Raw genomic sequence first — 23768 nt, 5'->3', positions numbered from 1 at the left:
GAATCCACGGAAAACACGAGAAGATTTGGGGAATAGGATCGTGCCGCCACTCGTCCTTTCCTCTTGTTTGGCCCACAAGAATACAACGGTTCTTGTCTGCCTGCCAACTTTGTCGGGTTCTTTTCGATTATTTTTACTTCAATTCTGCTCATAAAAAGTTAAATACTTTTGAATTCTAATCTCATTATTAGAATTAGGTGATGTCCGAGTTGGTAATTTTATTTAATATAATATCACTTTCTCTACGCATAAATATATATAAATAATTTAGTTGTTTACACAATAACTATTTTACCACCGGTACTAAAAACTCTTCATCAAGCTGTTAAAACAAAATCGCTATATCTGAAAATAATTTTTTTTAGACGTGCTTATATGATATTCATATAGACTAAAAGTCATCTAGTCTTATACATGAGTTTAAAGCTTATTTACATGAGTATAATATTTGATAAGCATATCTAGAATGCCAACAAACTTGACGCAACCCGAGTGCTATTATTTTTGTTTCGGCACTAGCACGATTCTGAAATAATGATCCAGTTTCTTTCTACTACACTTCAAACTTTTTTTTTCTCTCATATTTTTCCTCTTTTCTACTTATCTATAGAAGACAAAGGAACTTAGCCTAGCCTAGTTTAGTAAAAGGTGATATCGGCCAAACCTTCGTCTACCTGACTCACTCACCCAAAAGCTCGACCCAATCGTACCCATCTATTTCCCGTAGTTATTTAATCTCATATCAAAATTTTAATTTTATTAAAGAACAGTAATATCGTTGAAATATTTTTGACAAACTCAAACTCATTATGCTCGACTCAAGCCTGATATTTCACTGCCTTGGGGAGGATCTAGTTTGATACAACTCAGTGATCGGTGCTTGGCTCGAACTTGGCCCGATCTGTCTAATGATCACCTCAACCAATTAATTCTACAGTAATACAAGAGTAAAGTTTAAATTCAAAAGAGAAAAAAAGAGCCCTCCTCTAAATCTCTGATCTCAGTCCCTCTCCAGCTATCTATCCTACAATCTCGGCGACATACAAATTACAATTGGGGGCGAAGCTTCTTGGGCATCTTAGGAGCAGACACAGGGTTTCTACGGACGTTGCTTTCTTTGTCAATTGTACGTTTCACATCGTTACTCATGACTTATTGGTTAGGGAGTTAGATCACTCACTGGTCGTCGATCTCTTTATCTATATATATATATATATATATATATATATATCCTTGAGATAGTTTCCTAATACTAATGCCTAGCATATATAATATAGTATATGGACAGCCTTCCAACTTTGACCAATCGCCACGTGGCCTATACGAAAGTCAACTGAAAACGAACGAGGCTTACTTCTTCAAACCCTATTCTAAATTAATCTAATGGATTAAACTAACATAATCATCGAAACTAGATAATAAAATACTAGGCTTGAGTGTGTTGAGTTCATCGAAGGAAGAAATAAAAACTAATCTCTTTTTGACCTTTTGGTATTTAAAAAAGAAAAAAGAAAACAATTCTTAGTGCAAGTTAGAACAAATGAGAAGAAAGCTTGCTGATTAAAAAGCATCCACTTGCTACGACTCTCATTGTCCCTTGGGCCCATGATAACGACGAGGAGGCCCACAAGAGCAATCATAGAGGCTTGGATATGTTCTTCGATGTTAGATATTTGAATGCTAGTGGTTATCTATAACAAGCTATGGCTATGTTATAGATATTAATGTCTTTATAGTGGACACTCGGGTTAAACCATTCAAAAGACGATTGGTTTTTTTTTTTCCCATTATTTTTTTAAATATTTTTTTTTTTAATTTTTTTTTAATTTTTTGTGTGGAGGAAGTCAAATAAACTATAACAACTAGGTCGTCATTAATCTAATTGGTGTTTGTTGTAGATTTAGATCCTCTTTTCGTAGTCAATTTGAATACAATCTCGAGCTAATTGTGGCAACCAGTTTTGGCCCACATAGTGAAGTGGTACAAATAGGAGGGGAATAATATTTTTTTGGTAAACTAAATGAATTTAACATGATGTATAATTTTAAGAAGCTAGACAATATTGACTTGGTCCGTTAGTTTATTAATAGCGTCAATCATCACATTTAACTAGATCATATTGAACCAAAGATCTCACTATCTCTCAGATTGATCAATTCAAATCTGTCGTCCGTTTAATGCTAGTGAGGTGCATTATATTAAAACTTCATATATTTTTTAATGCATATTACAATTTAAACCTACCGGATCTATGTAATACAAACTTTAAAATTCGAACATACTATATATATATATATATAGATTTGTTTTTTGATAAATATCGGTAGACTTTTAATATTTATTCCAAAACACTCGGTACAATTAAATTTGTCCGTGGATCAGTTCAAACTTTAAAGTTACAAACTTGAAAAGCTAGACCGGCTAAACTACTATTCTTAATTTATTTTCTTCTTCTTTCTTGTTACGTTACTCGTTGTTGTTTTTCTTTTCCTTCTTCTTTTTTCCTTCTAGCACAAAGAAATATTCATCGACTTCAGTGAGGATAAAAAAAATATTTTTAAAACCCACTTGTGTATCAAACCCGTTTGTCATTAATAAATTTTAATCAAACAAATTGAGAGCATTTCTTGTAACTTACTGATTATGGTTAATTAAAGTAGGGATTATGCTATGGTTACTTTCTACGTGACTAACTAATATCAGGGTGTAACATAAAGCGTAAAATATAATAACTGCATATAATGTATGATATTAAATAAAATTTCCCCAATATTATATACAACAGTGAAATGAAACTCAAGCAAGACTGCATATCATCATGTGCTAACAATTAGATTTGAATCTTGAAAAGGTTAATGTATCTAATCTAATCTAATCAAATTTAGTTAGATTTTTCCGGATAATCCGAACAGTTGTTTCTACCAGTTCTACCATAAACCTAACTACCCCTTGGAAGTTTACTTCTTTTTTTTTTCCTTTTTTTTTCTTCTCTCTTTTTGAAAGCATGCATCCCTTTCAAAGTTTCAAAGTCCGAACCACACCATTAGGAGTAGTTTTTGCTGTGTGCTGTTAGGGATAAACACCGCCATCCCTTTTCCAGTCAACACCAACCCCAAACCTTTTCCAATCGCCAAAGAAACCTTCAAAAATATTTCGCCTCAACCCATCTTATATATTTCCTTCCTCTGTCTTCTACTCTCGCATCCATTAACCACTCTCTTGTCCATTTCCACCAGCAGCCATGGCGGTACGCCTCAGCAATAACCTTGTCGGCGTCCTCAACTTCCTCACCTTCCTTCTCTCCATTCCCATTCTGGGCGGCGGCATCTGGCTCGCCACGAGAGGTTCAACTGACTGCGAGAAGTTCCTCCAGGGCCCCGTCATCGCCCTCGGCGTCTTCCTCATGGTCGTGTCCCTCGCCGGCCTCGTCGGCGCGTGCTGCCGCGTCACCTGGCTCCTCTGGGTCTACCTCCTCGTCATGTTCCTCCTCATCGTCCTCCTCTTCTGCTTCACCATCTTCGCCTTCGTCGTCACCAACAAGGGCGCAGGGGAGGCCGTCTCCGGGCGCGGGTATAAGGAGTATCGGCTTGGGGATTACTCGAATTGGTTGCAGAAGAGGGTGGATAATAACAAGAATTGGGCAAAGATTAGGAGTTGCTTGATGGATAGCAAGGTGTGCAAGAGGTTGGGGGAGAAAAACCAGACCTTTGCCCAGTTTTATCAGGATAATCTATCGCCGATTCAGGTGAGAAAAAGTTTTTGTTTTGATGGTGCAGGTTTGATCTTTTTGATGTTTCCTTGTGTTGGTTCCTTTTATTTTTTGAGGATTAATCGTGTTTTGCAATGTTTCCATTATTGCTCGTAGTGAATAAGGGCGTGGTCTTAAGAATTCGAATTGTTTTTGGATGCGACTACGGGCTAATTATTTGAAATTTCACTTTCTGGTGATGGATTTATGATCCAAAACTGGGGACTTTGCTACTCTTTTTTGTCACTTTTATCTCCTTAATTTAACACAGTTACACAGAGCCGACTTTCTAAGAAATTATGATAAATAACTTTGTGGTAGTTATCATATGATTTCGACGGTTTTTAATTTGCGGAAATTCAGTATTAGCAACTGCTATCAGAGATGTGGATTTTTTACGTGTAGGATTCAGTTGTATGTTTTTTTTTTTTGTTGTCTTTTATTACTATTCTCTAACTAGACTCTCAGTTTTGCCCGGTCCATCTGTTTGATTTTGGGCGTTCTGCTTTAGAATATGATGAGAATATTCTGAGTGCTGATTGCAGTTGTTGCTTTTGTTATAGATTTATCTTTATCTTTCTTCCATTGCTTTTTGTCAATAGATTCCCATGTTTCATACTTTCACGCCAACTCCCATTTAGACCAATTGAAGCTGGAAAATAATTTGTACCTACTATATAGATATCAATGTATGTAAACAATTCTGCATCAACTATTGAGACAATCTGTTCCAATTAGCTTCCTAACTTTCATACAGCCGCATAGTAGAACCTTTGTTTTAATTGTTTGATATTATATAATGCCATTCCACCGTGATGTTTTAGGTCTTTTGATCACTTACTTGGTGTTGTAGCCCTTAAGTTCTTTCTTACCCTCGTTTACCCAATGGAGAGTGTCTTACTTGTACCTTTAACGTCTATTGTATCATACTATATTATTATTATGTTCCTGCCCATGATGCTACTCTGCAGGTCAATATATCTGTGCTTCCATATTCTTTCTCAACATAATCATTGTTAGTATTCCATAGTGAACTTATCTTGACTGCTGCTTGACTTTGCATACATACTAATTCCCTGCATTGTTCTTTTACTTATCAGTCTGGATGTTGCAAGCCTCCCGCAGAGTGTGGGTTTACCTACCAGAACGCAACTTCATGGATTAAAACCACCACAAACTCAACTAACTTGGATTGTAGCACATGGAACAATGATCAATCTACACTCTGCTATGATTGCCAATCTTGCAAGGCTGGCGTGCTGGCCAACATCAAGAAAGACTGGAAGAAAGTTGCTATTGTCAATATAATCTTCCTTATATTCCTCATCATCGTCTACTCCGTTGGATGCTGTGCCTTCAGGAACAATAGACGCGACAATGATTACCATAGTGGATGGAAAGGAGGATATCCCTAGAGGAGCTCCAGATTTCAATTGCTGCTTCTAGCCTTCCACAGGGCATACTAGTTTTTGAATTTTTTTATTCTGTATATCCTAGTTGGTAATCATTTCCTCATTGTTGTTATCATATCTTCTGCTATATTTTCCATGTTATATTAGTTGTGAACATTATATTGATTAGAGAGTTCGTAGACTCAGTTCTATATGATGTTGTGCAAAGGCTTTCTTTTGTGTTGCTTGTATGCAGTCACTTCATGCATTCCTTCATACTTCTACCACTCAGCTTCCTGAGTTTTAATTTTGCCACCAGTAATTTGGATTGATTGAGAAATACACAAATGACTAGCTGAACCATTGCTTTGAGAAATGATCGCATTCTTAGTGATCCAACCTCTGTAATCCTTGTCGCGTGTGCTCAATTGTTGTTTGGTTATCGTATGCCATTTTAGCTAGTTAATGTTGCAGTCGCCTTTTGTTCACCAAAATGCTGGCTTTTAGTTTATGCAGTATCTTTTAAACTCACAAAATTGTGATCCTTATAAGATTCAGCAAATTTCTGCTAGGAAACTAGGATTCTTTCTCAAATCCAAATACACCTAGATGTCTCAAGCCAGACACTTTCATTGTAAGTTGTTTCATCTGCCTATAGCAATCTCTGAATATATAATGCAGTAAAGAATCCTCCATGAATCCAACTCTATCCAGATGGATGCAAGAGTAAGACCCTTCTCACATGCATTATGGATAGTTGCTCTCATACCTTTAGCTTCAAAGTGAAGTACTCTGTAGTCCCCACAGACAAAGCCAGCACCTCCTAGCTCCTCCTTCCTACTGAATGCCTCATCGCAATTAAGCTTGAGCCATCCAACAAAGAACTGGAGTCTGGACTGGGATGCAATTTTGCAACAGAGGAGGAAGACAGAACTGTTACAACCTCAGTAAGTGTTGCGATATATTGAGGAGAAGCTGACGCAAAGACTCTTTCAGGAGAACCATGGCATGTCTTGAAGAATCGCGTTATTGCGATTTTTGACCCATAAACCTCTTAGCCGTGTTGCATTGAGTGAGGATGTGATTGATGGATTCTGGGCCCAAACCAGTCGACGCCATCCCCAAACAGGGCTTCTTCCATTCGCCAAAGAAACCTATTTTTTTATTATATAAAATAGGGATTTTTATATATTTGCTATTTTAACTTTCAAAATATCATAATTATCACGAAAATAGTTATACTGTTTCAAAAATATTATTCTGTTAAATAAATTTAACCAATCATGACTAATTTTGAACTTAAGTCGACAAAACTTATTTTACTCTTGTTAAAATTATTTTAAAATAATTTACAAATTATCTGATATTTTGTCCTATGTCATTGTCATTGTACAATAAAAATACTTTCTTTTAATAACTTTAATAATATTAAAAATACTTTAATAAAAATTAACTATAAATGATAATTTTGAAGAGTTACACGTTTTTAATGTTACGATATTTTAGAAATGCAATGAACAGGTAAGATATTTTAAAAAAGTTCAGTGGCAATTATGTAAAAAAAATCCTATATTCCTTCTTCTATCTTCTACTCTCGCTGTCTCGAATCACTTCACACCACCTCTCTCTCTCTCTCTCTCTCTCTCTCTCTCTCTCTCTCTCTCTCTCCCCCTCCATTTCCACCAATCGCCATGGCGTTTCGCCTCAGCAACAACCTCGTCGGCGTCCTCAACTTCCTCACCTTCCTCCTTTCCATTCCCATTCTGGGCGGCGGCATCTGGCTCGCCACGAGAGGTTCCACCGACTGCGAGAAGTTCCTCCAGGGCCCCGTCATCGCCCTCGGCGTCTTCCTCATGGTCGTGTCCCTCGCTGGCCTCTTCGGCGCGTGCTGCCGCATCACCTGGCTCCTCTGGGTCTACCTCCTCGTCATGTTCCTCCTCATCGTCATCCTCTTTTGCTTCACCATCTTCGCCTTCGTCGTCACCAACAAGGGTGCAGGGGAGGCCGTCTCCGGGCGCGGGTATAAGGAATACCGGCTTGGGGATTATTCGAATTGGTTGCAGAAGAGGGTAAATAATAACAAGAATTGGGCAAAGATTAGGAGTTGCTTGATGGATAGCAAAGTGTGCAAGAGCTTGGGGGAAAGGAACCAGACCATTGATCAGTTTTATAGGGATAACCTATCGCCGATTCAGGTGAGAGGAAATTTTTTCGTTTTGGTGGTGTAGGTTTGATCTTTTTATGTTTCCTGGTATTGTTTCCTTTCTCTTAGGATTAACTGTGTTCTGCAATGTTTCCTTTATATCTAGTAGTGAATAAGGGCGCGTTTGTTTAAAAAAGAATTGGAAGTGTTTTTGGATGCGGATACGGGTTAATTGTTTGAAATTTCACTTTCTGGTGATGGATTATATGATCCAAAACTGGGGACTTTGCTACTTTTTTTTTGTCTCTTTAATTTTAGACAGTTACATAGAACCGACTTTCTAAGAAATTATGGTAATTAATTTCGTGGTAGTTATTATTTAATTCCGACAGTTTTCTTTTTTTGAAGTTTATAGTGGTTGTGGAAATTTAGGATTAACAACTGTTATCAGATATGTGGAATTTTTATGTGTAGCATTCAGTTGCTTTTTTTTTTCCTTGTTTTATTATTATTCGCTAATTAGACCCTCAGATTCTGGGCGTTCTGCTTTAGTTGAATTTTAAAATAGTTTCTCTTACTAACACACTCCAATATGATTAGAATATTCTGAATGCTGATTGTTGTTGTTGCTTTTGTTATAGATTTATCTTTATCTTTCTTCTATTGCTTTTTTTCAATAGATTCCCATGTTTCATGCCAGCTTCCTATTAGACCAATTGAAGCTGGCAAAGAAATTCCACTTACTGTTTGGATATCAATGCATGTAAATAATCCTGCAGCAAGTGTTGAGACAATATGTTCCAATTAACCTTTCTAAGTTTTATACAGCCGTATAGTAGAACCTGTGTTTCAACTGTTTGATGATTACATAGTGCCGTTCCATATGTTTTTGGTCTTTTGATCATTTATTTGGTGTTGTAGGCCCTTACTTCTTTCTTACCCTATATTACTCCACGGCGGGTGTCGTACTTGTGCCGTAACTTCTATTGTAGCTTACTATATAGTCATTATATTCCTGTTCTCACATATTGATGTCTAACAGCCCATGATGTTACCCTGCAGGCTGATAAATGCGTGCTTCCATATTTTTTCTTGACATATCCATTGTTTAGTATTTCATATTGAACTTATCTTGATTGCTGCTTCGCATGTGGACTAATTACCTGTATTCTACTTTTACTTATCCAGTCTGGATGTTGCAAGCCTCCCACAGAGTGTGGGTTCACCTACCAGAACGCAACTTCATGGGCTAAAATCACCACAAACTCAAGCAACTCTGATTGCAACACATGGAACAACGATCAATCTACACTTTGCTACGATTGCCAATCCTGCAAGGCTGGCGTGCTTGCAAACATCAAGAATGACTGGAAGAAGGTTGCCATTGTCAATATAGTCTGTCTTATATTCCTCATCATCGTCTACTCTGTTGGATGCTGCGCCTTCAGGAACAGTGGATGGAAAGGAGGATATCGTTAGAGGAGCTCCAGGTTTCAATTGCTGCTTCTAACCTTCCACTGGGCATACTACTTTTCGAATGTTTTTAGTTTGTATATCCTATTCTCTCGTTGATGTAATCATACCTTCTGCTATATTTTCCATGTTACACTACTTGCAATCGTTATATTGATTAGAGAGTACCGAGACTAAGTTTTATACGATGCTTTGCAAAGGTCTTCTTCTGTTTTGCTTGTACGCCATCACTTCATGCATTCCCTCATACTTCTACCACTCGGCTTTACTAGTTGAATCATTGCTTTGAGAAATGAAAGCATTCTCAGTGATCCAACCTCTGTAATCCTTGCTGTGTGTGCTCAGAATTTTCTTTTTATTTGGTGATTATTGAGTGATATTTTGGTTAGTTAATTTTGCAATTCGCCTTGTTCACCAAAATGCTGGCTTTTCTTTATCTAATATCTTACTCACAAAATTATGATCCTTATAAGATTCAATAAATCTGCCAACTAACTAGGATTCTTTCTCAAATCCAGATAAACCTAGATCTTTCAAGCCAGATAATTTCATTTTTTAACTATTTCATCTGCCTATAGCAATCTCTGATCTTTTTTTTTTTCTTATTTTTTTTGTAACTTGCTAAGTTTACTGATCGGAGTCTGAGCTTAATTTGGTGGTAATCTGAGATTTAGTGGGCCAATGTCTGTGTACTTCTCAATTGCACATAGAAGTGCCCTACGACCATTCAGCTTCCTCGTCCAAGATCTGCAAGAAAAAAAGGAGCAACGCAGAGATGGAACTTTCACATATATGCATATAGATTATTAACTCTATCTTCTCTACATATAAATAATTTCTTGCAGGCAAAAAGAGAGACACAATAATCTTATGACACATGAGAAACCATTAAACAAAACATTCAAAATAAGAAGAAAAAACTTGCCTACAAGTTATATCTAAATATCCATGTTTGATTTTTGAGTCAGCAAGGGTTCTGTTACATCTTTTTCACAATAATCAGATTGAGAATCTATTGTTATTGTTATCTTTGCCTGGTCATCAGAGGAACCTGGCTTCCCCTTAGTCTCCAGATCCTGGGCTTTACCCCACAAGACTACATATAAGCCACCAACAACAGCAAGAGCACCTATCAAGCTGAGAAAAGAGACAAAAGAAAAAAGAAATCAAATTATAAATTTAGTTAGAAACTCTTGGTAAAATATAGAAAATCTCATACATCCCAAAACATACAAGACATTAATAGCTTCATACAAACCTTCCAGCATGGAGTTCTTCGTGAAGGATTAGCGAAGCAAATATGGTGGTAATAACAGTGTTTAGTGGATTAAACATTGCCGAATAGAGAGGCCCCCTTGCTGCTATAGACCAAGATTGGAGATAGAAGGTAACACCTGATCCAAAAATGCCCTGCACCCAGCCTTCGGTTAGTCTTCAGTGATTCACAAAATTTTTACGAGCAATTATGACTTCTTCAATTCTAAGAACTTACTGCAAATATGCAACAGAAAAGATCAAGAAAGGAAGTAATCTTCCAAGTACTCAAGTCTGGCTGCAGGAAGAATGTGAGTATTGCTGATTGGAAGGTTGATAACAAGCACATCCACGCTGATAGTGTCAAAGGATCAAGGTATGATTTGCAAATTGGCACCTGAAATTAAGAGAGCGAGAGTAATTAATTTCCTAGCTCTTCATTGTTTTCTCTTTTGATGTAATATTATCAAAAGTTCTATTCTGATCGATTTAAAGAGTTCTATTACCTGCATGATTAGCCAAGATGACCAGCAAAAACTGCTTCCGATGAGAAAGAGACAGCCCTCGATCCATTTATCATTCACCGAGTGTAGAAGTGTGATTAAGTGTTGGTAATCCGTAGTTAGAAGCTTTGGACCTTTCAAGAACACCATGGACATCGCACCACCAACGCAAATGATAGTCCCAAATATCTTGGCCATGCTTCTCAAGCTTCTAATTTTCACTTTCTCTAATCTGCCAATAATTACATGAAATTAATCCATTTTTCAATTTTGTTTATAACTTCAATCTTTGACATTTTTAATGACCAAGAAGAAGTCCCATGATTCCAACACTACCTATCAATCATCAAGAACTGACAACAAGAATAAAACAACTAGCAGTACGACATTAAACAGATTGTTTCATTTTAAAAGTGATTGTAATGGCTGGGGACCAGAAGACAAAGTAGCACGCACTACTACTCTGCCAGCCCCAACTTGGATTTACAACCCATTAGTAATTAAAAATTGATTTTAAACAACCGGTAAGTGGTAGGACAGTCATGGTTGATATCATTGCCTAGCTGGTTTTAGGCTTATTAATTAGAAACTTTTAAGATTAGTGACACTTGGGTATGTGAAAATGAATAGTATTTTATACAATTTTTGGTGTTATTATTCCAACCTTTTTAACTGAAAAAGAGTGGTCTGAGTTAAAGGTCTTTATAGTGCTTTTTTATCGCAGTTAGGTGATATCAATATTGACCCTTGGGAATAAGGTTCAAGCATGTATGTTGAGAATTATTAATGCAGTAGCTATCAATCGCTGGCCAAAAAGGAAAAGGTAGCAACTTCGTTCTTAAAATAAAATGTGACATATGTACCGTGACCTATTCACACACTTTTTTTATTGGAATAAAAGTTTTTGAACCTTTTACCGAATAAGAAAAATAGTATATTTAACCTAACAGGCCTCTAGCTATTAGAGAGCATTATTTGTTTTCGATTTAAGTTTATTCTTTAAAAAAATAAGACTAAAAAATAAGACTAACTTATCAAATTTATAATTTAACCTTAAACCAAACAAGGCGTTAGTGAAGTAATTATATAAGAACGTACCCAATAGCAGCTGCCATCACGAACGTAACTGCCGGGATTAGATTGCTCATTGCAGTCGCCATTGATGAAGATGCCAAGTGCAGCCCTTGGTAGTACAAGTACTGGTTGATGGTGGCACTGTTTTTAAACGCAAAGAAACCATAGCCATAATCCATACATGCACATATAATTAGCATCAAAACACCATGCTTGACGTGATACCGAATTAATTAAATCAAATAAGACCACTTACCCAACAAGAGATGCAACAAACACCAAGCAAAAGGCTGCCATTCCTAAACCCATCTCACTTATCCTCCCCCTATATATATATACGCACACACACAAATGAATCGATGTTAGAAACTAAGAAAGAGATAGAGAGAGATAGAGAGAGAAGAGAGAGGTACCCTTTCGCTAGAATGGTGGTAGGAAGCAAGACAAGTGTGGCTATGGCTTGTCGATAGACAACAAAGACCATGGGGCTCATGCCATGGGAGAATGCTGCCTTGGCTGTGAGAGCCATGATGGCGTAGATGCATTGCACCACCACCATGGCAAGGCCAGGCTTGTACTCATCAAAGGAGGAGCCACCCATGGCTAGTTAATTTCCTCTTCCCCCTTTTGCCCACGAAGGTGGAAGAAAAGGTCTTCAATTTACAACGACGGCCTATCAGTACAACTATTATTCAAGTGTAGGCCTTGAGGTGTATATATATATATAGAGAGAGAGAGAGAGAGAGAGAGAGAGAGAGAGAGAGAGAGAGAGAAACAAGAGATGAGTAATAATAGGAGGTAAAGTGCTCGTTCAACTGCCCCTTAGATTGATCATTAATCTGTAGGAAAGTTTTTGTGGCGCGATCTCTTAAGTTTGTGTTGGCCACTCCAAGTTAATTCTTTTCCTATTATTTGTCGTTTGTCCTTCTCTGGAGTCTGGACCATAGAAAAGGTTCGGTGGAACTTAGATCATTCCAGAATTTTAGAATACAAGAGGGCGTCATATTCGTTCATTTCTTTATCTGTAAATAGTTGGGATGGAATAAAGCCAAGATAGTCTTAAGAGGCAATGGAAGGCATTGACTTAATTTGATGCTACAGATTATCACGAGGATATTGTGCTCTGATCAAATATATTTACTTTTTAATTCATTTATATTTATTTTTTTATATAAGTATTTAAAGAAAATCTAATTAAGTTATATAAGTCACTAAAATAAGTTTAATTAAGTTATATAAATTACTAAGTTAAGTTCAATTAAGTCATGTAGTAAGTCTAGTTCGAGTTGTATAAGATTTTAGGGTTAAGTCCGAGTATGACTTATTGTACCCGACCTTTATATATAAATAGACTGTGCTTATTTGTTTATTCATCCAACATCCATCCGAGCATTGAAAAATTATTTTAGTTTTGAGTTTATATTAGAAGTAAGAGTAAGATAATTTAGGAGTAGAAGTAAATTAATTATAACCGTTTATTTTCTTAGGAGTACATTTAAATTAGAAACCCTAACTCTACTCTTGTATTTACATCTTTTTATTTCGACCTCCAATTTAGATGAGACTATAGCCATTAGAATTCTAACTCACGAGAGTACCACCATTTAAATTTTTATAATTTTCTTAGACAGTACCGCTATCTAAATTTTTATAATTTTCTTACATTCGAATTCTTTTCTTTTTTATATATACAATAAAAATCAAAACCATACATTAGCCAATAACGAGTTCCCTCCCAAATACTCTCGAATTTTAAGTTTCCACACCTAACTATACTTTATATGCTTCCGGACTAATTTTACAGCTGCCATTGAGAATGTTAACATTTAAAACCGAGTCTGACTCAATCTATATGTTAACCATGAATGACTTTCTTCACGCATACAATAACACGAGAAGGCCTGCACTCACTCTATAACAGTGGGTTATTTGTACTAAAACATATATATAATTTTTATAATAACAAAAGTAGGCTCTTATGTATATTTATACATATCTCTTATATTAAAAAAGTATATAAAAATAAGAAAACTTTATAAATTACACCCTATATTTTATATTTTTACACACATTTTTTAGGTTTTTATAACCTGCCTTACTTTTTTTTTATAATTCTTATTTAAGAGCCTTAATTAATTTAAATGGTACCAGTAAAAAAATATTCGATTATAATATATACAATAATTTATAAATACTTAAATTATAAATACTTTTCTCAAAAGAGGGGCGGAGTGGAGAAAAAATAGTGGCGAGGTTATTTTAATAATTTGATCGATATCTGTTAGTCAAAATAATATTCGAGTATAATTAAATTATAGAGAGAAGAGATCGTTTGATAAAATCATCAAAAACGTAGTGTGGATAACAAAATAAATAAAATATAAGGTGTAATTTATAAAATATTCTAAAAAATCAACTCAATTATTCAACCGAATTATTGGCACGTGAGATGAACTTCACTGTCTAGCCTACATATTAGACATACAAATAAATTATAAACACACAAAAAATAAAAATAAAAATAAAATCGTCCTTGCCGAATAATTTCTGGAGGAGGTTGTTCGGCCACAAGTTCTAAAGTTAATTAGCCAACATCTTTTGTACGTCATCAAATGATACCGACCACTTGAGTCACGGAATCCCATGTGCTCCATAGCTTATTCTTCCTGTTTTCTTACGAGCAAATACCATGCCTATTAAAAATTATAATAGTCAGTTTTTATACTCAGTATTAATTTATTGGTACCGATTTTAAAATTATATTATATAAAAAAATATTACTTAAAAAAATTTAATTACCTGTACCTAATTAGTTAATTTTAAAGAAACGCTCTATACGTTGTTTTCTTTCGTTAAAATTTCTTCCTTAAATATAATTATACCTTAATTATAGGAGATATTATTTAATATTAAATAACTTAAATTTGATTCTTTCGAGATAAACTTTAATTTAAATATAATTCTCTATATTTATTTGATAAAATATAATTTAAATTAATCTTAAACTAACGAGAGATATATGTAAACTGATAATATCTTTTGATAATTATCTATTGAACAATTGATAATATCTTTTATTCATATTATATTTTTAAAGATCTTAATTATTAGATTTTTATATTGATCGATAAAAAATTAATACGAAAGAAATGCTCTTTTCTTATTTGTCAACAATGAGAGGTGGTGAATAAATTATGCCCTTGGATCTTATGAACTCAAGATTATTAGCCTTGTGTTTTAATAAAGTCGTCACGCTCAGTGTGAATCATTTCTTTTAAGTGGATCCCAATTAGATTCAAATCTCTCATGAAACATATTCGTTTTCTTTTTATTCTTATTTCGATGAGGTGGTGAAATAGATTGAAAGCCTCACACACACACATAGGAAGACATTAGTTTTTTTGGTTGTGTTGAACAAGACATAGCATATGGGACAAAAATCAAATGAGGCCAAAGTAATGTGTAGCATCTAACATCTCAATACCATCAATGAAGAATTAATTCAATGTTTTAGTTTACTAAATCAATCACTATGGTTTATGAGTTACAAGCTTCCACATTAGTAGCATTATGCCATTTTCTCCCCAAAAAATAAGAGTCCATTTCAGAATTATTTTCTAGGGTCTAAGATAGAGATCGAGAGATATGTAGGATGAATATAGAATCACAATAATTAATTTGAAGTGGCCATATATTAAAAAATAATTAATAAATACTTCTCAAATGATAGAATCTTAAAATTTTGAGAAAAATTTAGGCTAAGCTATATGCAACTGAGTCTAACTATCTTAAAAAATATTGTCATTAGTAAATATAAGTTAAACGGCTAAGCTATACCATAAGTAGAGGTTGGTGGGAATACTCTTATTATTTATTCGGTTGCTCTATCTAACATTCCTTGGATGCTCATGGAATCATCGCAACAAGAGTAGGTGGAAAATTTAATCATGTATCAAAGTTTTTTCTTCTATTTTGTTGGTTTGTTATCATACCGATTAATTTTCTTATAAAATACTTGAAGCCCTATTAGACGATATAAACTTATATACGCCTTATAAATTTACTATTTTGCTAAAAGAGCTCAATTCAGAAGTTACAAATACAAATTATATTAGAATAATTACACTTATCTCTTGTGGCGTAGCTCAATTGTGTAAAAGTCTCTTATATATTTAATTTAAGTACTTAATTCTTTGTGGTATGAAATAGAAGTGCAATCGTTATTTTTTCCATCACACATTACTAACTACTGACTTTTTTTAATAAAATTATATTTATATAACAAAATTAACTAATCCTCTAGCTAAAAAGGAAATTATTGTTTACCGTGGCTTAATATGCATGGGGCAAAATTATGATTTTATCTTTTCATAAATAGTAGACAAATAGTTATAATTTAGTTAAAATAAGAGAGATTAAATACTTAACTTGTAAGTAGAGAAGCATCTCCTCAAACTACAACAAGAGCTAAAGTGCAAATTTCCATGTTACGTTGGATAGTGATCTACGAGTTTGTTTGGTAGTCTTAAATCATGAACTCTGGCAAATAATGCAGCGCATTCAAAACTGGCAGGTTGAATCCATGGCCCACTGCATTATTTGGGATCTTAATCACTCCCATCGATCTCTGATAGCTTCACTTCCCCACGTTCTAAGCTTGTGCTAAGCTATTCTTACGTACATTGCATCCATGGCCCACTGCATTATTTGGGATCTTCTTCCTCCTCAACCACTCCCATCTTTTTCCCAGCTCATCAGCAATAGTAATTCAAAAAAGGTCACCTAAAATTCCTCTAATGCCTGTAGTAATCCGCAACCTGGAACCGCAAATTATTTACCATATTCTCAGCCATAAATATAATTCTAGTCATCAGTAGAATTTGTTCCCCAGCTCGTTTTTCTGAACCACGTTGAATAACTCTAGGGCAAATCTTGATGTCAACTATATGACTTTTAACAAGTAGATTTGACAATAAATAATGAAAGTTAAATAGTAAGCAATACCAAACATGCACGATTTACGTGAAAAACTTCAAACTAGGGTAAAGATTATGGATTTTTTTCGCTAGAATCAAATCAACCACTAATCAAAAGCAAGTATAAGAACCACTTACAAATTACCTGCTAAAACCCATAGTTATATTTGTAGATATTTTGTCAGTTAGACCCCGCGATGAGTTGCTTTGAGTAGTTGATTACACTAATATCTTTGATTCTTAGAGATCGAAACAAATCTTATTTCGATAACCCTAGTGACAAGTTGCACAATGCTGCAACAATTAAGAATAATTTTTGAACGCTTAAAACTTATAGCTTCTTGATCAATGAAGAACTTCTACTCAAATCTTTGCTAAAACTTCATTTCATGTTCTTCAATCACCACGTATCTTCTAGGCTTTTAAACACTTATAAGTTTCCAAATATATAAGTTCAAAAGCACGAAGACTCATTTGAACGCACTTAGAAAAAATAGTCCAAATAGCCAAGGCCGTTCGAACAGCTGTAAAGTCTGTTTAAACGCCTATTATTTTCTTCTGTCTTAGCAAAATGAGTTCGAACATATCTGAGGTCATTCAAATGCATATTAAAGCCCATTGTTCTTGGAAAAACACGTTGGAATTCATCTGGGACCATTCAAACGCCCGTTAAGTGTTGCACCTCTCGGGATTTTGCATTTAAATGCCTCTAAAAGTCGTTGAATGTTAGAATGCTGGAACAAAGTATCAGATTAGCATATGCGTTTGAACGCCTCCAAAGACTGTTCGAACGTTCACAGTGTTAGTAACTTTAAACTTTTCTATTATATTATACCTTTTATGAAAATCTATCAACACAAATAAATTAAAATTTTATTCAGTTAATTGCCAACAAAATAAACCTACCTACGTGCATATATTTCAATCTATCGCAGAGTTATTTCCATTGCCACTTGTTTCGTCCCCAGTTTTCAGCAATTAATTTTACATTATTGAGTTGACCACCAATAATTATGCAAGGTCGTTGTCTTGAGAGTGACAATTTTAAGCTTTAACAACGGTGGAGGAAGGAAAGGCAAACTCTTCTCCATTATTATAATTAAAATGAAACCAAACCACTAGGGTGGTTTTGTCAATCTAGTGGATGATTAGTCCGTTTCATCTACCTTGTATTCTGAGTTAAGGTGCATTTAAGAATAGAGGAAGAAGTAAAGGGAAACACTTCTTGATAATAATAATAATATGCTCATCTCGTGTATTTAGAATTAGACTCCTCCTTTTTTTTTAATAATTTTTATATCATACTAAATTTAAAATGTATAAGAGTAAGTTGAAATCAAGCCAAATAACTTATTTATAATTTCTTAAAAGACAACAAAATTTTAGACTATCTTCATCTTCTATACTTCAAAGAAGCTTGTAGAATAATCCTGCAGAAAACTCTTAGCTATACTTCAATGAACAGGCTCAAACTTTAGACTGACTTCATCTCCTATCACAAGAAAACTTACATCAAATAAGCAATAGATGAAGTAGTTATGATCTGGAAGTATGTGAGCATAGCTGATTGCAAGGTTGATAAGCGACATGTCCAGGTAAGGATTGGCGAAGGATGTTGGGTTTTACTTAACTAAGTTGGTTTGGGCTAGCCCCATGAGGTGACTTACTTGGCTAATAAGTGGTTGAGTTAGACTTTTGTGAAGGGGTATTTTAGCTCATACCACTTAGTGAAAAAGAAGACAAGAGAAAAGAAGGTTTTTTTTCTCTACATACAACAAGGGTTTGCAACTAGATGATTTCTTGGTTTGGATCAAAGCACAAGGATTTTCTTCTTCACATCTACAAGGGTGTTCTTGCTTCAAGAAGGTTTGAGTTTCTTTATTGGAGGTTTTCTCTAAACTTGTTAATTTGAAGCTAGGATTATTGGTTTATTGTGGATGACATTCTTGTAAGACTTGTATACCTCGTTAAAACTGCTAATGTATACACATACATATAGCAGTTTTAATGAGGTATACACACAAATACAAAAAACGAACACAGGATCACTAGATTATTGATATAAATAGTGGATCAACTAGGCAAAGCATCGATTTATCTAGATATATATTAAAATAATTAAATAATATATACACAATACTAAATAATTCTGATAATTACCTGCCACAATTCATTTCTTCTTTAAAGGCAAATAAAAATAATTAAGACCAGCATAGCAACCTTGGAATCGTACGAGGAATAATACGAACAAAAATTATAAACCAAAAAAAAAAAAAAAAAGCTTCATTCCTTAGATTCTTTGTGCAGTCCCTCAGCTAGACAGTAGGGGTTCTTTCATGTCAGCATCTCTATTAACATTTTGAGCATCTGCTACTCTTGTTGCAGTTGTTGGTAATTCATCTATTGCATTTGGCTTCGTCTTGGCCTCAAGATCCTTGGCTTTACCCCATAACACCGCGTATAATCCAACAATAACAGCAATAGAACCTATCAAGCTTAAAGGAAAAAAAAACAAAGATTTATACTACTAATTGAAGGACATTCTTAAATGAAATAAGTTAAGAACTAGATAATTCTATCTACATTGTAAACTGTTAGGAGATGTATAGCAAAAAAATTAATATACCTTCCAATATAGAGTTCCTGATGAAGAATGAGTAAAGAAAATCCTGTAGTAAATACCGTGTTTAACGGAGTAAACATGGCACAGAAGAGAGGGTCCTTCACTGATATAACCCAAGACTGTATGTAATAGTTAACTGCTGATCCAAAAACACCCTGCAGATAACTTCTATTGTGACAATTTACTTCACTACCAAGATGCAACTCATTGGATATCTAATTAGGAGAACTTACTGCAAATAAGCAACTGAGGAGCTCAACAAACGACGTAATCTTCCAATCAGTCAAGTTTGGATACAGGAAGAATGTGAGTATAGCTGATTGCAAGGTTGATAAGAAGCCCATCCAAGTGGTCAGTGACAAAGGATCAAGATATGATCTCATAATTGGCACCTTCAAGCAAAATTAACCAGGAAAGGTTAACAAACTACAACCTAGTAATGAGAAATGTTTGCAAAGAAAACAGCTACTTGAAATCATTATTATTGTTATAATTTATCCAGTGTATCAAGTTTTGATAAATACTTTACCTGCAGAATATGCCACAATGACCAGCAAGAAACTCCTCCAGTGAGGAAAAGACAACCTTTGATCCATCTACCGCCTATTAGTGAGACTGAGTGTAGAAGTGGGATTATCTTTTGGTATTCGAGGTTTAGAAGCTTTGGGCCTTTAAAAAGAGTCATGAACATAGCACCCCCAACGCAAATAATAGTCCCAACTATCTTAGCAATGGTTCTCGAGCTTCGTAGCTCCATTTCCTCTAATCTGTCGATTATAGTTTGAGATTTAGAGTTGTCCATGCTCGCAGAATATTTACTTAAGATCCATGATAATAAGCACGTCAAAAGATGAAGATCATATATGATGGTCGAAGAGATAATTTCACTTAAAACAATAATAAATAATTAATCACATATTTAAATAAATAATGCAAGTTATTAAGGACGTACCCGCAAACAGCAGCCATAAGAAAAGTAATTACTGGGAACATATTTGAGATAGCCGTCGCTACTGGTGCAGACGTCAAGTTCAGCCCTTGGTAGTACAAGTACTGGCCGGAGACGAGACTAGAAGAAGAAATTTAAGTCAATAACCATCTCATTATATATATATATATATATATATTAAGTACAGAACTCTTTTTTATACCCATCATTCAAATTGGTTGTTTGGGTGAAAGAAAAATCAAACCCTTGACATAGCCAAGGATAGAATTGAGATATTGTAATATATATTAAGCTTTTCAACCAGTAGTTATCTCCATATTTAAGTTCTAGTATGTGAATGTCATGGCCCTCCTCTCTATTTCTCTCTCTTATTCATAATAAAATAGATCTTATTCTTATCAGCATTTACATTATTGAAATTTGGCTCAAATGCAAACTTTTTAAACCTGCTAAGCGTACAGGCGTTAAAATGGCCTCCTACACTTTATATTAGAACAAGCGAGATCAAGTTAGTCTTATAAATACAAAAAATAGGTTTTAGAGTTTAGTGTTGAGGCAAGTTGCAATAGAAAAAATGTGAGAGACATTTGCATGAGGAGAGAGCACTCCTCTATTGTATTTGGGAGTTAATCAGAGAGGGGAAACTCTTTGTATTTACATCTCTATTTGCATTAGATTAGTGGATAGAAGTTTTGCACTATCCATGGATGTAAGCACATCGCCGAATCACATAAATCTTGTATCTCATTCTCTCTTCTTTGTGGTTAGTGTTACGATGCGACCACATAAGTTAAGTTGAGTCGAATCAAGTTAGTTACTTAATTTTATCTTATTATTCTGAATTCTAAAAAAATTGTACAATCAACATATAGATCCGATCAGCTAGGGATTTTACTCCTATAAATAGAAGTGGACAAGGAGGGAATGAATCTGAGTTTAACTAAATATTTCTTATCATCTTTATCTTTTACATTAGTCGTTAGATTATCTTTATCTTTCTAAGAATAGATCATAGCCGTAGAAGCATCCCGATCTTCTAAATCCTAGCCTTCCTCCACCAGCAGCTACCCTATCTTATGGCCATTCACTACCACTCTTGGTCGCCCACCACCCTCCGACGAGTGTCGTAATGTCGGTTATTTACCGTTCTGCCCTATTTGACATTGCTCTATTATTTTAATTATAAATTTTTATCTAAAACTCTGATTGACTTTATTCAAAAGCCATTAGATTCGAGACTTCTTAGATTACTATCCCTCAAAATCTCAGGATCATCCTACATACAGATCATTCCAGATTTGGTTCGTAATAATTAGCATATTATTTGAAGTTATTTATTTGTGGTTTGATTAGGTATTTAAAGATATCTACATCTAGTGTCTTGATTTTAAATTTACTATTTAGTATTAATATTAGCTTTGCTAATATTTAGTTTACTCAAATCTTTTGCTATCCTATTAGATTTATTTATAAGTTTTTTAAATCGTTTTCACTATCTTTCACCCATTTGGATTTTAACACAACAAAGTGATATCAAAGCTCAAGATACATATCCTATATCCTTATCTCTCTCAATCTCTTCCTTTTCAAATTCTTCATTTGTAGTGATATATGAAAAAGAAAATTTCTTACTATGATCATGTAGTTAAATCTAATTCGAAATTGATTAGATATTCATAATCTATAGTCTAATTCATTTACTTTACTTTCGAATTCAGATCTATCTTATCATATCTATTTGCGACTTAATCTTTCCAAACTGATACGAACGTCCCTTCTCCTAATTCTCTCTATAATTAATGTAGTTAATAGCTCTTGAAGCACGTACTTATCGGATTAAAAGTTGAAACCGGTACAAAGGGACCCGGGCATAAATAAAGAACGAGTGTCGGCTTTAAGAGGACTATAAAAGGTCTTGTCTCAAATAGAAAAAATATATATAATTTACACGTTTATATTTAGGCTAAAATATAAAATATCTTTATCATACTTTTATTTGCGTCACTTCTACTGCAACTTACGTTAATTTTTTAATACAAAATAATTAAAATACTAATTTGTTTTTATCTTACATTAATCAATTAAAAATGATCTTTTTGTGAATATCTTTTATTTTTATTTTGAACACACTGCGAAGATTCAGAAAAGAGATTAATATTATGAAATTTAGCCTGAGGACCTAATATATATATATATATATATATATATATATATATATATACCACAATTTAATCAAACTCCAAGGTGGGGATTAATATTAATATTAATATCTATGTGAGAGAAATCACTTACACAATAGACGTAAGAAACACCAAACAAAAGGCTTTCACTCCCACTCCGATCTCCTCTAGCCTTCGCCTAGAAATTAACCAGCAGTTGAACAAATAAAGAGAGATGTAATGAAATTAAGAAATCTAGAAAAAGAGTATCTAAGCGTGTATATGTGTATATATATAATATATATACCTTTTGATTAGAAGAGTAGTGGGAGCCAAGAGGAGGGTGGATATTGCTTGCCTATAGACAACAAAGACCATGGGGCTCATGCCTTGGGTGAAGGCAGCCTTGCCTGTAAGAGCCACGCTTGCGTAGATCACCTCCACCACCACCATAGCCAGCACGGGCTTCCAGTACTTCTCAAACCTCAACATGGTTATGGCTCTCTCGACAACTAGCTCTAGCCTCCTCAGAGGTGAAAAGTTTATTAATAGTACCACATATGTGCTACTACTATACGAGTCATGAATAATTGTGGCAGAAAGTAGATGATCATACAAATGATAATTAATTTAGATAGCGAGATGCCTGGCCGCGAGATATATATATATATATATATATATATATATATATATATATATATATATATATATATATATATATATAGTGACCAGAGGTTTTATTAAGTGCCCTCGTACAGTGAAACTTGAGGGGTGGAAAGTATTCATGAATTAATTAGGCAATGTCTAGCCAACTCCAATAGACTTAGATAGGTATCCTTTACCATAACTAGTGAGGTCGAGAGTTTTACTCTAATTTTAAATAATTATTATAAGAAAAATTATATGATGGTTCTGTGGTTCGGTAGCTTGGGTCAACTCAATTATCGGCTTGATAATGTAATGCACATGATTTGAAGTCTAGACTAAGAAACATATTATATTGATTAAAGTTTGGTGTAGTTAAGTGCCTTATATTTAACAGAGTTAGCTCTTTCTCTAGTAAATATCTAGTTTTTGGGCTATGAATAATAAAAATATATATTAATGAGGCAACACGCAGCCTACACTACGGAGAGAGACAATCATTGAACACTAGGCAGACCCAATTGGAGATGTGACCTCATCCGCATGGCTAGAGATTTTCTAGACAATGTCTAGGGTCTAGGGAACATGATAGCTGCTCTAGAGTTTACGAAAGACTTCCGCCATTATAGGCTTTCCAGATTACTAAATAAGTAGGGAAAGCGTAAGTCACATCTCCTTTACATGGATACGAAGGATTGCAGTGTAGAGAGAATCTAGTCCTCTAGCCTAGGGCCTTTTACTTAGCATTGGAGTAAACTGTGTTGAAAATTGGCTTAAGTTATTGAATAGAATTGAATTTGTTTGAACGGGTCAGTTGTAGATCAATGTTT

General features: G+C 34.5%; 4 protein-coding genes across 4 annotated transcripts; 2 read left to right on the top strand and 2 right to left on the bottom strand.

Annotated features, from left to right (window-relative positions):
- Positions 1-3025: 3025 nt before the first annotated feature.
- LOC140785520 (tetraspanin-8-like) lies at positions 3026-5353 on the top strand. Its single transcript, XM_073133380.1, has 2 exons — positions 3026-3745; positions 4849-5353. Exons 1-2 carry the CDS (start codon positions 3242-3244, stop codon positions 5161-5163), a joined length of 819 nt encoding a protein of 272 aa, XP_072989481.1. The 5' UTR covers positions 3026-3241; the 3' UTR covers positions 5164-5353.
- Positions 5354-6743: 1390 nt separating this feature from the next.
- Positions 6744-8940, top strand: LOC140785514 (tetraspanin-8-like). Its single transcript, XM_073133368.1, has 2 exons — positions 6744-7334; positions 8471-8940. Exons 1-2 carry the CDS (start codon positions 6831-6833, stop codon positions 8759-8761), a joined length of 795 nt encoding a protein of 264 aa, XP_072989469.1. The 5' UTR covers positions 6744-6830; the 3' UTR covers positions 8762-8940.
- Positions 8941-9533: 593 nt separating this feature from the next.
- Positions 9534-12452, bottom strand: LOC140785506 (WAT1-related protein At4g30420). The gene is made up of 7 exons (XM_073133357.1): positions 12000-12452; positions 11843-11911; positions 11611-11727; positions 10516-10744; positions 10248-10406; positions 10014-10165; positions 9534-9892 (listed from the first exon to the last, which is right to left on the bottom strand). The coding sequence occupies exons 1-7, from the start codon at positions 12185-12187 to the stop codon at positions 9694-9696; spliced, it is 1113 nt and encodes a 370-aa protein (XP_072989458.1). The 5' UTR covers positions 12188-12452; the 3' UTR covers positions 9534-9693.
- Positions 12453-18702: 6250 nt separating this feature from the next.
- On the bottom strand, positions 18703-22923 carry LOC140801278 (WAT1-related protein At4g30420-like). The gene is made up of 7 exons (XM_073156308.1): positions 22601-22923; positions 22427-22492; positions 20138-20254; positions 19715-19952; positions 19419-19577; positions 19189-19340; positions 18703-19057 (listed from the first exon to the last, which is right to left on the bottom strand). The coding sequence occupies exons 1-7, from the start codon at positions 22783-22785 to the stop codon at positions 18874-18876; spliced, it is 1101 nt and encodes a 366-aa protein (XP_073012409.1). The 5' UTR covers positions 22786-22923; the 3' UTR covers positions 18703-18873.
- Between the last annotated feature and the right edge of the window lie 845 nt (positions 22924-23768).

This window comes from Typha latifolia, chromosome 1, assembly GCF_019914945.1.
Source record: "Typha latifolia isolate L0001 chromosome 1, TyphaL0001v2, whole genome shotgun sequence".
NCBI classification, from domain to species: Eukaryota; Viridiplantae; Streptophyta; class Magnoliopsida; order Poales; family Typhaceae; genus Typha; species Typha latifolia.
Note: the sequence above shows the minus strand (reverse complement) of the source record. Positions and strands in the feature narration are given on the sequence as shown.